Source organism: Geospiza fortis, unplaced genomic scaffold (assembly GCF_000277835.1).
Source record: "Geospiza fortis unplaced genomic scaffold, GeoFor_1.0 scaffold37, whole genome shotgun sequence".
Taxonomy (NCBI): domain Eukaryota; kingdom Metazoa; phylum Chordata; class Aves; order Passeriformes; family Thraupidae; genus Geospiza; species Geospiza fortis.
The window spans coordinates 221153-235626 of NW_005054449.1; the positions used below are offsets into that span (position 1 = coordinate 221153).

At 45.3% G+C, this 14474-nt stretch overlaps 2 protein-coding genes across 2 annotated transcripts in view; both read left to right on the forward strand.

Annotated features, from left to right (window-relative positions):
• The window catches only part of CBL (Cbl proto-oncogene), a 30106-nt gene extending 20071 nt beyond the window's left edge, over positions 1-10035 (forward strand). Inside the window, exons 12-16 of the mRNA XM_005427659.3 lie at positions 1176-1270; positions 1695-1850; positions 2372-2475; positions 3061-3243; positions 5775-10035. Of these exons, the coding sequence (XP_005427716.1) occupies positions 1176-1270; positions 1695-1850; positions 2372-2475; positions 3061-3243; positions 5775-6055 (819 nt within the window). The 3' untranslated portion in view covers positions 6056-10035. The remainder of the gene's footprint in view (positions 1-1175; positions 1271-1694; positions 1851-2371; positions 2476-3060; positions 3244-5774) is intronic.
• Positions 6231-14474, forward strand: part of VWA1 (von Willebrand factor A domain containing 1) — a 15004-nt gene continuing 6760 nt past the window's right edge. The window contains exon 1 of the mRNA XM_014309742.2: positions 6231-6257. Within this exon, the coding sequence (XP_014165217.1) occupies positions 6231-6257 (27 nt within the window). The remainder of the gene's footprint in view (positions 6258-14474) is intronic.

The window sequence follows — 14474 nt, forward strand, 5'->3', positions numbered from 1 at the left end:
AATTAGAAACAACCACATGAGACCAATCACAGATGCACCTGTTGCATTCCACAGCAGCAGATAACCATTGGTTACATTTTGTTCCTGAGGCCTCTCAGCTTCTCAGGAGGAAAAAATCCTAAGGAAAGGATTTTTCAGAAAATATCATGGCTACAGTTTTCTGTTGTTCTCTTGTCACAAATGTATTTTATGAAAAATCTTTTTGCTAAGATCTTTTCTCCTGAGAAGCTGAGAAGCCTCAGAAACAAAATGTAAACAATAATTATCTGCTGCTGTGGAATGCAACAGGTGTATCTTTGATTAGTCTCATGTAGTTGTTTTTAATTAATAGCTAATCACAGTCCAGCTGTCTCAGACTCTTTAGTCAGTCACAAGATTTTATTATCATTTTATTCTTTTCTTTGCTAGCCTTCTGATGAAATTTTTTCTTCTATTCTTTAGTATAGTTTTAATATATAATTTTTTAAATATAATATATATCATAAAGTAATAAATCAGCCTTCTGAAACATGGAGTCAAGATTCTCATCTCTTCCCTTGTCCTGAGACCCCTGTGAACACCACCACATTCTCTGAAAAATTCTCATTTACTCTGCTGGCTTTTCAGCCCTGAGCAAACTACCACATCAGCTGTGAGGAGTTTGACTGGATAAAACCTGAGTTCAGTTTGGGTCTGTTCACCTGCAGGACACTGTTAGCAGTGAACTGATTAGTCTGACATTTTGTTCTCTAAAACAAACTGCAGGCAGTTTTGCTTTCCTCGATTCCATTTCCTTAATTTTCCCTTCTAATGCTTCCAGCTTTCTAAAATTTAAAGAAGCAAATTTTTAGCCAGATTTTTCTAAGAAAATGGCACGTGCACAGTTTTTATCCTGTCTCCAATTGTGTATGTTTGTCTGCATCCTTTTCCTCTTGGCTCCCATCTTGGCCTGTTTCAGCTGAATTTGCGAAGGCTATTGGAACATCAAAAGGTGAAGTTCTTCCTGCAGGAAAGCCCCTGCAGTGTCCTCACTGAGGGAAAGCTGTCAGAGAATTCCTAGATTTCTGAGGTGCCAATAAATTCTGTGGAAGAAATGAGGATGCTTCATTCCCACAGAGGCTGTTGAAGGAGTGGCTTTGCAGCTACACTGGGCCATGCGTTGTTTCTGATTCCTGGTTTGGAATTTTGTCTTGCAGAGCTCCAACAGTGGTCCAGCAGCAACCTCAGAGTGTGAACACCCCAAAATCAAACCCTCCTCATCTGCCAATGCCATCTACTCCTTAGCTGCCAGGTCTGTTGGGATCTTTTATGCCTTACAGAGTGGGAATTGCGGGGTGCTGGTGCCAGGAACAGAGCTGGCACAACTCTTTCAGTCTTAGTTTTAAACTGACAGATTCAAAACACAATTTAGAGAAAGGAGCTGAAATCAAAGAGCTGTGGGGAGTGGTGGGAGTTCCCCTGGGCTGTGGCAGTTGCCATCAGCTCTTTAGTAAATTCACTTTTGAGTGGGGCTTTGTGTGATGTAAATGTGCATGATATTGTCACTTCCTTTTGCATCAAGACCTTGTGCTGGTGCGACCTTGTGGGCTGCATCCTGAAAACCAAATTATTTCTTTAGACAGACTTGCTGTGAGGTGACTGTGGATTTTAAAGGGCACCTTGGTATTAATTAGATTTGGTGTAAATGTTTTATATCTTGTTTCTCCTGCCTCCAGACCACTGCCTGTACCAAAACTGCCTCCTGGGGAGCAGTCTGAGAGCGATGAGGACACTGAATACATGTCACCATCCTCTCTGCCTGTGGTGCCTCCAGGTCCTGCTGTGCAAAAGCCAGAGCTCAAAATGCCTTTGGAAATGACTCAGAGTTTACGGTGAGATTCTGGCTGGTTCTGCACTTCCTCCTCCCAGCTCTGGGGCAGCACATTTGGGACATCAGGGTGGGAATTTTGCTTGCTCAGATTTCTGAATTCCCCCAGTGATATTCACCAGATCTTGACTAAAATAGCAATAAAGGAAATGTGACCACTTTGCAGAGTCCTTGTACAGTATTAAAGGACTCAGATATCCCCTTCCTTCCCACTCTCTCTGCCAAGAACCTTTTGAGAGCAGAAATTCAAAACTCTTACTAAAATGTAATTTTACTGAAATTCAAAACTCCTACTAAAATGTAATTTTCAGCGGTATCAGTTTGGGTGATATCATTTTAACTCTTTTAAGCTGAGGTACTCTACTGCAATAAACATTAATAGAGCATTTTCTAGAACAAATATTTCACAGAGCAGCGGTGATTTCACCTTGAAACAAGAAGCTGTGCACAAACTCTGTCACAGAGACAGGGTGGAGGTGGTGGCCACTGTCACCTGTGTGATGGGGAATGTCTTCTCTCCCTCAGAGTTTTGGACTGTGACCAGCAGCCCGAGGGCTCCATGTATGAAGCAATGTACAACATCCACTCCCAAGCAGCATCCTCTGCTTTCGAGGCTGTCAACACTTCTGGTGAGTGGGTGTGCTAAAGAACAGCTGAGGAACTGGCCTACAATGAATTGCTCCCAATGGAACAGCATTTTAGGCTGAATGAAAGGAATTACATTTGGTTTTGTTGTTAAAATAGCTGGGATGTATGTGGAAATATGAGTCTGTACTTCATGCATACTGAATCTCTCAAGTATTTTTAACCTAATCGCAGAGTCACAGAATCACTGAATTGCAGGATCACAGAATCACAGAATTACAGAATCAGAATCACAGAGTCACAGAGACACAGAATCACAGAATAATGAGGTTGGAAGAGACCTCTAAGATCATCAAGTCCAACCCATGCCCTGACAACTCAATTAGACTGTAGCACCCAGTGCCATGTCCAGTCTTTGTTAAACACATCCAGAGATGGTGATTCCACCACCTCCCTAGGAAGAGCATTCCAGTGCTTTAATTTTCCCTTCTGGAAAGAGCTGCCATTAATTGTGAGGTTTTAACAGCAAAACTTCAGTTCGGTGTCCTGTCAGTGTTTGGAAAATGGGGGTGGAGTCTGCCTTGAGAGGCAGCTCAGCCCCAGAGCTCAGAATGTGCCTTCTCTTGCAGATGAAGGGAACCTGGCAGCAGCCACTGCCAGCAATGGCCCTGAGGAGTCAGAGAATGAAGAGGATGGCTACGATGTCCCCAAGGCGCCGCTGCCCGTGGCCATCGCTCGCCGCACACTGTCTGATATCTCCAATGCCACTCCTGCCTTCAGCCGAATGTCCTTGGAAAACGACCCCGTCACAGGTCAGAGAGCTCTTGTGCTGCTGCTGCCTGGCTCTGCGTCTTTGGAACTTGTGTCGCTCACCAAAGGTTTTGGATGTAAGGTGGAAAATCAGGTTTATGAGGCAGAATTGGTTCTTAGGTATTTTGTTTGATTTATTTTAGCTTTTGTTCGATTTATAGCTTGGAATGTGCTGCCTTGGTCATTTAATCCCCAAGCTTGCAAATCACACTGAAGTCTCAGTTAGGAGAAGGTTTTTTCAGCTTAAAGTACATTCCTTAAGCCACTGTTTCCTGCAGAGCATAGACCATTTTTGTACCACGGTGTACCAGGGTGTCAGACAGGATTTCCCATCCCTGGGAGTGCTCAAAGCCAGGTTGGATTGGGGGTTGGAGCACCCTGAGATTGTGGAAGGTGTCCCTGCCCATGGCAGGGGGTGGAAGGACCTTTGAGGTCCCTTCCAACCCAGACCATTCAGGGATTGTGTCCCTGTGCCAAGTGGAAGATGCAGGGCTGGCCTGGCAGGGTTTGTGGCACTGCCAGTGCCTGCAGGTGGCACAAGAGTTCTGCACACAGCTCCTGATGCTCTGAGCTCCTCTGAGCAGGGACCAGTGGCTCAGCAAGGTCAGCTTTTTGTCCCTGGGGAATAGAGGACATGGTGTCCTTCTGGCTGCAAGGCACATTCTCTGAGGGAAAAACTAAAGCCTCGTGTCTCCAAGAGCCTTTCTGAATAATGATTGACTTATTTCCTGCTCAGCAGCTCTTAAGGAAGCTCTGAAACTCTTCTTGTTGGGGGTTTTCAGTCTGAATGTGCTGGTGATTTGCCAAGGAGGAGGAATGAGTTTCTTGTTCCTTCTGGAAGCAGAACCTCCTGTACCCAGAACCCCTTCCCCCAGTGAGTCTTCTCTTTTCCTCCTTCACCATTCCACTTCCCTGACCTTCTTTAGCACAGAGAAGAGTTTTCTAGTGCAGAAAAGTTCATTATTTTTGCCCCACCTCCCCTTTTCACTTTTTAAATCTGTCTCTGTGTCTGTAGAATTTGGCTGAAAGGGATAAAAAAGAAACAGAGCAAGTCCCACCCCCCTCCCAGATGACGTACTGAGTTTAATCATTGACACTCTGTTTCTACAGCCCTGAAATAACACTGCTGTTGTCCTGCTTTAGGGCTAGGAAAATGGAAAATGTGGAAAATGCTGATTGTTACTGCTGTGGGAAGCAAGGCACTGGTGCAGGCAAGCCTGACTGCTGTGGGATTCATCTTGGCAGATTTATGCTCTCAGGAGCTGGACTCTGCAGTTTTAATTAATGATTTACCAAAATAACTGTCTTAGCAGTTGTCCTTTCAGACTGACCCGTGGTCTCTGAAACTTGATCCAGCTCAAGCTGAAACAGCAATTCCAGAAGGCAGTCTGGGGCAGAGGAGGGGGCAGACCTTCTTCTCACATGTACAAAAAGCTTTTTATGTGTGAGAAACTTGAATTCTGAAGATGAGGGAGCTGGACTGAGCTGTGGTTGGTGAGGAAGCTGCAGGGAATCTGGTTCCTGAAGAGCCTTCTCTGTCTCAGGGCTTTTGGGACAAGTTTTTCAGACAGACCCCACAATGCTGCTGCTCTGAGCAAACAGCAGTGCTCACTCTTAGAAAGGAATTGTGTGGACGTGATTTGTCTGTTGTACTCCAGTTCTCTGCCAGAAAACTCTATGGAGTGCCCTGAGGACATTTTCCAGGAGACAAATAAATCTTTCTTTAAGGTGATGTCAAACATCCGTGTGGAAAAGTTTCCTGTGATTGACAAAAAATGCTTTCTGCAATGATACAGGAGGTTAAAACTCAGAAATAGTCAGATGCTGGATGAGCATCAGCATCTTAAACAATGTGTTTTTTCCTTGGAGAGTTTGGTGACTTGTTTGGTTTATTGGCTGTTATTTCCTCTTCCCAGCAGTGCATGATGTGGCTGCAGGGCAGTGTCACATCAGAATGACTCAGGGAAAAGCAGAACAGGCTGAGCTTTATTGATCTGCCATTAGGCAGGGAGAGCTTCAGCAGAGGAAGAGGAGAACATAATTCCGTTGCTGACCCTTCAGAGAGCATAATTCAGTTGCTGAAGCAATTGTGATGGCTGAGTTGGACCTGAGTTTGTGCACACAGAGATGAGGGAGCAGCCTCTGGACAGTTAAACCAGGGGGTTCTGTCTGATCCTAGAAGGAAATGAGATGTCTGGTGCATTGAATATTCACTGTGTCATTTTTTCTGGTTCTAAGGCTGATGTCTGAGCTCTGCTTACACACATAGATCCTATGCCATTTTTTAATGTGGTTTTATCTTGCTAAATGAGCCTGATGAGCCTTGCTAATTAAGAAAAACATCCCCAGCTGTTTTTGCACCCAGGTGGGGAAGCTGAGCAGCTTGGGAAGGAGGATAAAAGGGCTGGAGACAGCAGCAGAGCTCAGTGACAGCTTTTTGACAGCATTTATCTCCCTGCTGTCATCTCAGCTTCGTTCCAAACAAACTTTCCACGTCTTTTTGTTGAAGTGATGCACTTGTTTCTCCTCACAGGTTTTTCAGACGGCTCCCAGGTCCCCGAGCGGCCGCCAAAGCCGCTGCCCCGGCGGATAAACTCGGAGCGCAAAGCCGGGAGCTGCCAAGCAGGAGGAGCCAGCAGCGGGGCCAGCTCCTCCCTGCACCTCTCCAGCGAGATCGAGAACCTCATGAGCCAAGGCTACTCATATCAGGACATTCAGAAAGCTCTGGTCATTGCACATAACAATATTGAGATGGCCAAGAATATTCTGCGGGAGTTCGTGTCCATCTCCTCCCCGGCGCACGTGGCCACATAGCACACGGGCACCTCCACACCTGAGCTGCTGCGGACCAACTGCCTGGGCAGCTGCTGCCCAGCTGTGCACCAAAGGGGAAGGGGGTTCCTTTAGAGACTTCGTGCTGAGGTCAGTCCTGCCTCTTTAAGAGAATCAGTTATCAGGTTTTCGTGGTTCCAGATTTCAAAGCAGTGCGATGGAGCGGAGCGGTGTTTTATACAGTGTATGTCTTGGAGTCCTTTACCCCTACCTCTTGTCTGAGAGAACAGATTTATTTCCAGGGTGTTGGTAGAGAAAGGTATTGTGACAAGGGATCCCCGAGCCGATGCCCTGGAGGCTGGGGGGAGTTGTTTTGTGCTGTGAATTTTAAGTGGATGCTCAGAGAAACAAAGTCTCGAGGTCGGTGTGGTGTGTCCTGTGGTTCATGGTACTAGGTTTGGATCTGTTCGCTGCTGTGTGTCTGGCTCAGGCTTTTTAGAGAAGCTGGGAGGTCACTTTCTGCTGGGAATTTATAGGAGACCTTGGAAGGATCCTTTGATTGCTTCCTGTTGGCCGTGGTGTGTCCCTCTTGCCTGTAACAATAGCAGTTATTGCTTCTGATTCCAGTCCTCCCTTGCTGCCTGGAGATAGCAGGGTGAATTTCTGTCAGGGAGTTTGATGCTGGCAGTTGGATTTCTCTCGTGTGTGTGTGTGTGCTCTTGCACTGGCAGCACCAGATTGCAGCAGCTGGAGGAGCTTGGCGTGGTTTTGAGGGGTGGGAGAGGGGAGCAAAGAATTTGAGCAAGAGCAAAGAACTGAGGCTGCTGCTTCTCCTCTCTTAGCCTTGAGCATTTTGTGCTTCAGTGCTCAAATTTGATTTGTGGCCCTGCTGGGCTGGAGCAGCCGTCACTGGACACTCCCATTGCTCTTCCCCAGGAATGTTGCACCTGGTAAATAGGACGTTTTATTTATCTTCATTGCACGGTGGCTGTTGCAGACTAGTGGCCTTCACACACATTCCTCCAGAGAGCTTTTGCAGGAGCCATCGTCGTGCCAGGGTGTTTTGTGGAATTGGTAGATGCAGCTGATGTGTTTGTTGGAATTTCACCTGCTTTGCAGTCCCAGAAGTGCAGCAGTTCTCTGCATGGCTGTCCAAACAACATGGGGGCTCTCCTTTCCATTTCCATTTCTCTAAGGTATTGCCAGGTCTGGTGTTAAAACAGACCTGGGGAAAAAAATTCTGTATTTGTGATCACATGGTTTTAAAGGTCAGAACTCAGCTGTTGGGTTGGAAAAACCTGACTTGCCTACTCAGCTACTTAACTCTGTTCATATTAGAGGAGTGGATGATTCCTTTGGAGAAGATTTAGATCCGGGAGGCACAGACAGATCACAGCCTGTCAGCCTGAGAGGCTCTTGGCCTTTGGAGCATGTCCAGCATTATTTGCATCTCCCTGAGGTCAGCAGAGGTCACTGGGCTAAGGGCTGCAGCTTGGAATATTGCTGGAGTGATTCTGGCACTCGGGTGCAGCCTGGCCCTTTGAGGAATCCAGGGGCTGGGCCAGCTGGCTGCAGTGGCAGAGAGGCCTTCAGGAGTGTTGTTAGCAGAGCAGAAAGTGGATTTGAATTCAAGCTGAGGTTTCTCTTTAGACCTAATGCTTTCTGAATCGCTGCAGTGGCTTCCAGGCAGGCTGAAGTGTCTCTCTTTACTCCTCTCCTCTCCGTAGTGGAGAAAACACTCAGACAGCTTGGGGAGATCTCCTGCCACGCTCCCTGACCCCAGCCTTGGCTGGTTTGGGGTCAGGGCTGGCATTTGCCAGGTCTGGCGGTGGGCAGGGTGCTCTGCAGGGCACAGGGCTCCTGAGGAAGGTGGGCTCAGTGCCTGGGGGAAGAAGGAGGGGAGGAAGAGCTGCTCTCCCTCCTGTGCCCCCAGTGCAGCTGCCAGGGGTGCCAGCCCTGCTCCCTGTGGGATGTGTGGGAGCCTCTGCAGGAGCCAGGCCAGCCCAGGTGCTGCTGAGGCAGGAGAGGGGACAGCTGTGGCTGTTGTGTCACACTGGGCAGCCTGAGCAGCCAAACAGTCCCTTGTCCTGCAGATCCAGGTGCAAACCCTTTAGTGAGGGGTTTATTTCCCTCTTTGTCACACTCCCACTGGGCTCTGTGTTGGTTTGGAGCCGTTTGCTGTCTGTCCTGCAGTGTGAGCTCAGTGTGACTGCTGCCACGGCTGAGCCAGGCTGACCCAGCCAGCTCCAAAGCCTTAACTCTTGTCCTGCCCAGCGTGTGTGGCACCAGTGATTCCCTGTCCCCTCCAAGCCCCTCAGGGCAGGCTGGCTGTAATTTCCGTGAAATCCTGCTTGGCAGAGCTGTTCCAGGCCTGCCTTTGGGGTCTTTGTGCCAAGAGATGTTCCTGTGGGTGTTGTTCTGGGTATTAGAGATTAGAGAGAGCAATCTTTGTGGCATGTAGTGCTGATTTCTCTGCATGTGTCCTTTCTGTGCACTTGTTTATGTCTCAAACTGATTTAAGAAAGTTAAGTCTTGCCTTTTCTTCCTTAGACACGTTAAGAATTTGCTGATTCCACTGAGGGCAGCAGAGTCCTGGCCATGTGTTGAGGCTGTGCTCTGCCAGCTCAATCCAGGCGCTGCCCAGTGGATTTTTCTTGTTCTTTCTAAGCCCAAGATTGATTGCTCTTCTTTCCCTTCACCTCCCACTTCTTTATTCTTAAGAAAATTACATTTCTGATGCTACTTTAAAAAGGAAAAACGACCCAAATGTCTAGTGCCTTTCTTAAGGGGATGCTGCGTGGCCAGGCTGGATCTGAGAATCCACCCCTGTGGGGAAATGAGCAGAGCTGGACAAGCAGCACCAAACTTCTTTGGGAAGGGTGCAAAGGAGGAGCAGGAGAGATGGGCAATGCTCACTTGGACTCTGACACTGTGTTTTGTAGCATTTCAGCCGTGGAGCTTCCGTGTCTGGACTGGTGCTGTGCCGAGCTCGGGGCCAAGTCAGGAGCGTGGGATGGGGTAAAAAATGCTGGGGGTGTCCTGCAGCTGTCCCTAAAAGGAGCAGGAAACACTCCCAAAAGGAGTGGGAAACACTCCCAAAAGGAGCAGGAAACACTCCCAAAAAGAGTGGGGAACATTCCCAGCAGGAGTGGGGAACACTCCCAAAAAGAGTGGGAAACTCTCCCAACAGGAGTGGGGAACACTCCCAGCAGGAGCTGTGGGAAGCAGGAGGTTCCCCCCTGAGCAGGACCCAGGTGATTTCCTGCAGAGCTGAGCAGAAATCCCAAATTTTCCCCTTTTTTTGTGCATGTCCTTAACCCCAGCCCTCCCCAGGGCCCAGCATGTGGCTCCTGCACCAGACTGGTGGCATTTCTGTAGCTCATCCTGAGGCAGGCTCCTTGCTGTAAATGTGGTTTGATTGATTGGTTTGTTGGGTTTTTGTTCGTTTTATTTTTTTTTTCAGTTGAGCAAGAAAAAATGCAACTCCCAGGGCACCTTCTCAGAGGTGCCACTTTAAAGATTAGTGGGGAATAAGGAAATTTATTTTTAAAGTTCCTCCTAGAAATCTTTTTTGTTTGAAATTCCCAGTGGAGGAAGAACTGCTGTTCCTGTTGTTCTTTCTCATGGATGACAAATACCAATTTGTAAAATATCAGTGTTAAAAAATGTTGAGATTTTCACGAGATTTTTTAAAAAAAAAAGTATAATAGTGTCATTAATATAAAATTATAATAGCAGTATTTAATCCTTTCAGATCTGTAAAGAATAAGGAAAAACAGAAGGTAAATATTCTTACAGAGAGTAGCTGAGCTTTAAGGTTCACTTGGTTTAAAGTCCTCATTTTGTTTGCAGATGCATTGTTAATGTTTAGAGGTTATACTAATGTTATTTATTAATTGTTTCCATCCTTGTATGCTGCCCACTAAGAGCTTCTTTGTTTGGGATTTCATTCACCTGTGTCAGTAAGAAAGAAAACAAAACAAAGTTTTATTTTTAAATAAAATTTCCTTTGTTGTAGCAGATGGTGTGTGTGTGTGTTGTGGTGTTTCTGTAAGTGCTGGAAAAAGAAAATGTTAGGATTTCAATCTCCTGGATCATTTGCAGACTGACTTTGGAGTTATTTTATAATTATCACCACAATTATCTGGTAAATTCAAATTTATATTCTGGCCACTGACAGAGGCCAGGAAAGATTTATATGAAGATTATAGTAATTAAACATATTCTGAGAGAATCAATGAATAAAGGCTCTAACCCATCAGGACCAAGAAGAACATGAAGTTACCACCCAGGAAGAGAATCCAAGGGAATATTCTGCAGACTTTTAAAGTTATTGCATGGAAATTATAGAAATAAATAAATAAATTGATATCTCACACAAGTCTAGAATTGGTATGTCACACAATTCTAGAATTGATATACATGTATATGAATTACCACTCTAGAATAGAGATATTAGAATGTACTATTAATAAAGATAGGAAAATAATTCTATATATTTGAATCCATTAATTGAATACTCATTGGTATCTATTCATATATATCAATATATGAATATTTAACATATAAAATAGGCACAATTAATCCATGTTCTGCCACACTCCAACATTCCAGAGCCAGGAGGGGCCCAGAAATGGAACCAACAGGGACACACTGGTGCAGGGGACACCAGCTGGGGACAAAAGGGGACACTCAGGTCACAGGGGAACCCACAGAGGGGTCAGGGAGGGTGACTGGGGACATGGGGCACAACTGAACTTGGGAAAAAAACCTCTCACAGGAGCCACTGAGGGGTGAAATGAGGGCAATTGGGGTGAAATGAAGATATTGGGTTACCTGAGGTCATTTGAGGCCCTGTTCGGGGTTACTTGAGGTCATTGGGGTCGTCCGAGGTCATTTGAGGTCCTCATCGGGGTTACTTTAGGTCATTGGGGTCAATCAAGGTCATATTCGGGGTTACTTGAGGTCATAGGGGTCATTTGAGGTCACAGGGGTTACTTGAGGTCATTTGAGAATTTTTTGGTTTTCCAGGGGTTACTTTAGGTCATTTCAGACCCTGCTCGGGGTTACTTTAGGTCATTTGAGGCCCTGATCGGGGTTACTTGAGGTCATTGGGGTCGTTCGAGGTCATGATCGGGGTTACTTGAGGTCATTGGGGTCGTTCGAGGTCATTTGAGGTCCTGTTTGGGGTTACTTTAGGTCATAGGGGTCACTTTAGGTCATTTGTTTCTCCAATAATTAATCAAGGGCTCAGATGAGGACACAGCAATTAATTCTTATGAGCTGGGGCCAAAGGAGAAGGGACACTCTGGTGTCACCCATCATTTGCCCTCTGTCCTCTCAGGGTGGTGACAGGGAGTGGTTATTAACTTCATTCATATTTTTTATTAATTAGTAGTGTTAGTTTAGTAGTGTTTATTATCATCTCCTGTCTGTATTAACAGCTACAGCATTGGCTATTAATTGAATTGCCAATAAATTCTAATAGTAAATTTTATTTACAAGATTATTTTTTTAAGATCCAGTGGTATAATCACCCATTGCAGCCTAAAACTAGGATTATGTAATTTTAATTTTTTTATTATTTTTATTTTATTATTTATTATTGCTGCTTCCCTCTGGGAGCAGAGGGGCTGTGGAACACATTGTGTGTTGGATTAAACTCTTTTCTGACCCAGAGATGGGGCAACTGAGAGGTGTTTTAAAGACTTTTATTTTCAGTCTCATGAGAAGGGTGAGACAATACAGATGTTAGAATTCACACTATTGCAATCAGAAGTTAATTATTTCTTAATTATAATCCATTATAAGTGGTTTTTGTTTATTTGCTTTAGCTACACCATGTTGTAAATGTTTTAAAGCCAATCATCTAAAATTACCCCTCGTGGCTCCTACTACAATGCATCTTTCACAGTTCTATTTCTCCAAAGCATCTAATCTTTTTTGTAAGGTCATCTTTTGAAACTTCTTTTCCGGTTCCATTTCTCTCCCCACAATGTCTGAACTGTTCCATGGCATTTCTAAATCAGCATTTCTCATCTCCAGGTTTGCACACAGATGCTCACTGTGCGAGCCTTCTGCTTTGAGAACTCTCTATAAATCCATTTCTCACAATTGTGGGCATTTATTTCTTTATTTCCTGTGCTTTGTTGCCCTCTTCATATGCTGAAACTTCCAGGGCTCTGGCAACAAGGGGCAGAGCTGTTTGCTGTGGGCTCCCTGCCCCTTGTCCTTTGATCTGCCCCCTCCATTCACAGTTTGCTCCAAGCTCACTAATTTCCATTCCCTGAGCTTTTGGCAGGATTTTTGGCAGCACTGAGACCTTTCCTGTGCTCCCTGTCCCTTTGTGGCTTGGCCCCTGGGGTTTGTGGGGCTCCCAGAAGGGTACAGGGCCCCAGGACATGGGATGGGATGGGATGGGATGGGATGGGATGGGATGGGATGGGATGGGCGGGGCACAGAGCAGGGAAATGTTCCTGCCAGGGAACAGCTCAGAGGAAAAACTGAGCCTGTTTTATTTGGTACAGGGAAGCTGGCAGGGCTCAGAGCAGCTCAGAGGAGGAGAGCTGATCCTCTCCTGGCTAAAGGACGTGTCTGGGAGGGCAGAGCAGCCCAAATCTGCAGCTTTGGGAGGGATTTTGTGCCTCCCTTCGCCTCTGTGCAATGGGGAGCCAGGGAGAGTTGCCTAGAGTGCTCTAAGCATGAGCTGGAAGGTTCTATCATAAGGATTTAGAGGCACTTCAAGGCTCTTAAAAATCATTTAGAAACAGAAGAGATCTCCGTGTCACTTCCCTGGAGTTAGAAACAAAGTCCTGTGTGTTTGTGCCCCTCTGGAAGACCAGAGAACAGTGGATTTCTGCCCAAAATGGGCATGTCAGAAAGGTCAAGGAGCAGAGGGAGCTTCCCAGCACCACCAGAGGGGTTTGTGCCTGGAATTTGTGCTCTGGAGCTCCAAGGTAGCACAAAAAAAGGCTCGAAAAGAAGCAGCCACCATCCCTGGGTGTGTTTAACAAAGCCTGGATGTGGCACTGGGTGCCAGGGTTGAGTTGAGGTGTTGGGGCTGGGTTGGACTCGATGGTCTTGAAGGTCTCTTCCAACCTGGGGATTCTGAGAATTTGGGGGAATTCTGTGAATTTAGGAGAATTTTGGGAATTCTCAGGAACCATGGAAGTGCTGGAGTCCCCATCCCTGGGTGCGTTTAACAAAGCCTGGATGTGGCACTGGGTGCCAGGGCTGAGTTGAGGTGTTGGGGCTGGGTTGGACTCAATGGTCTTGAAGGTGTCTTCCAACTCACTGATTCTGTGAATTCTGAGAATTCTGGGATTCTGTGGTTCTGTGATTCTGGGATTTTGTGATTCTGTGAATTCTGAGAATTCTGGGACTGTGGATTCTGTGGATTCTGTGATTCAGAGAGTTCTCTGAATTCTGTGATTCTGTGAATTCTGAGAATTCTGGGATTCTGTGGTTCTGTGAATTCTGAGATTTTGTGATTCTGTGGATTCTGAGAATTCTGGGATTCTGTGGTTCTGTGAATTCTGAGATTTTGTGATTCTGTGGATTCTGAGAATTCTGGGATTCTGTGGTTCTGTGAATTCTGAGATTTTGTGATTCTGTGGATTCTGAGAATTCTGGGATTCTGTGGATTCTGTGGTTTTGTGGATTCTGTGCCTCGGCTCTCTCTGAGTGCTGAATGTCACCGAACAAGGGGGCTCTGTGAGCCCTGCAGGAGGGGGTGACCTCAGCTGGGCTGGGTCCAGCAGGGCTGGCACTGCCCAGTCCCTGCCCTCTGCCCTGGGCACCGGCACAGAGCAGGAGAAATGGAGCTCGCCACGCTCTGGGCTGCTTCTTGTGCAGGGATTGACTGGTTTGGTGTCACTGGTTGGGGATTTCCACTGGGAGATGGATTTGTAGAGAATTCATTCTCTACCCTAGATTAGAGATCCAGACCAGATCTCTCAATCTAGACCAGATCTCTAGGCTAGGTGCTTCAGGGAAATAGAACTGTGAAAGATACACTGTAATAAAAGATAATTTTCGATAATTATCTTTAAGACATTTACAGCATTTTATTTTAAATAAAAATATACAAAATGTAAGTATATAAAATAAAATATAATAAGATATATAAACATATTTAAATAAATGTATAAATATATATTTAAATAAATATACAAATATATAAATTTAGTGTTATAAAAACTGATTGGCTAAGAAACACTTATAATGTATCATAATTAAGAGTTGGCTTCAGATTGTGATGATGTAAATTATAACGTCTGTATTGTGTCATCCTTCACATTAAACTAAAAAATAAAAATAAATTTTAAAATATATAAACATGCAAATAAAAATAAATTTTAAAATCTATAAATATGCAAATAAAAATATAAAAATATAAATATGTAAAATAGAAATATAATAAGGTATATAAACATATTTAAATAAATATAAGTTTATATAT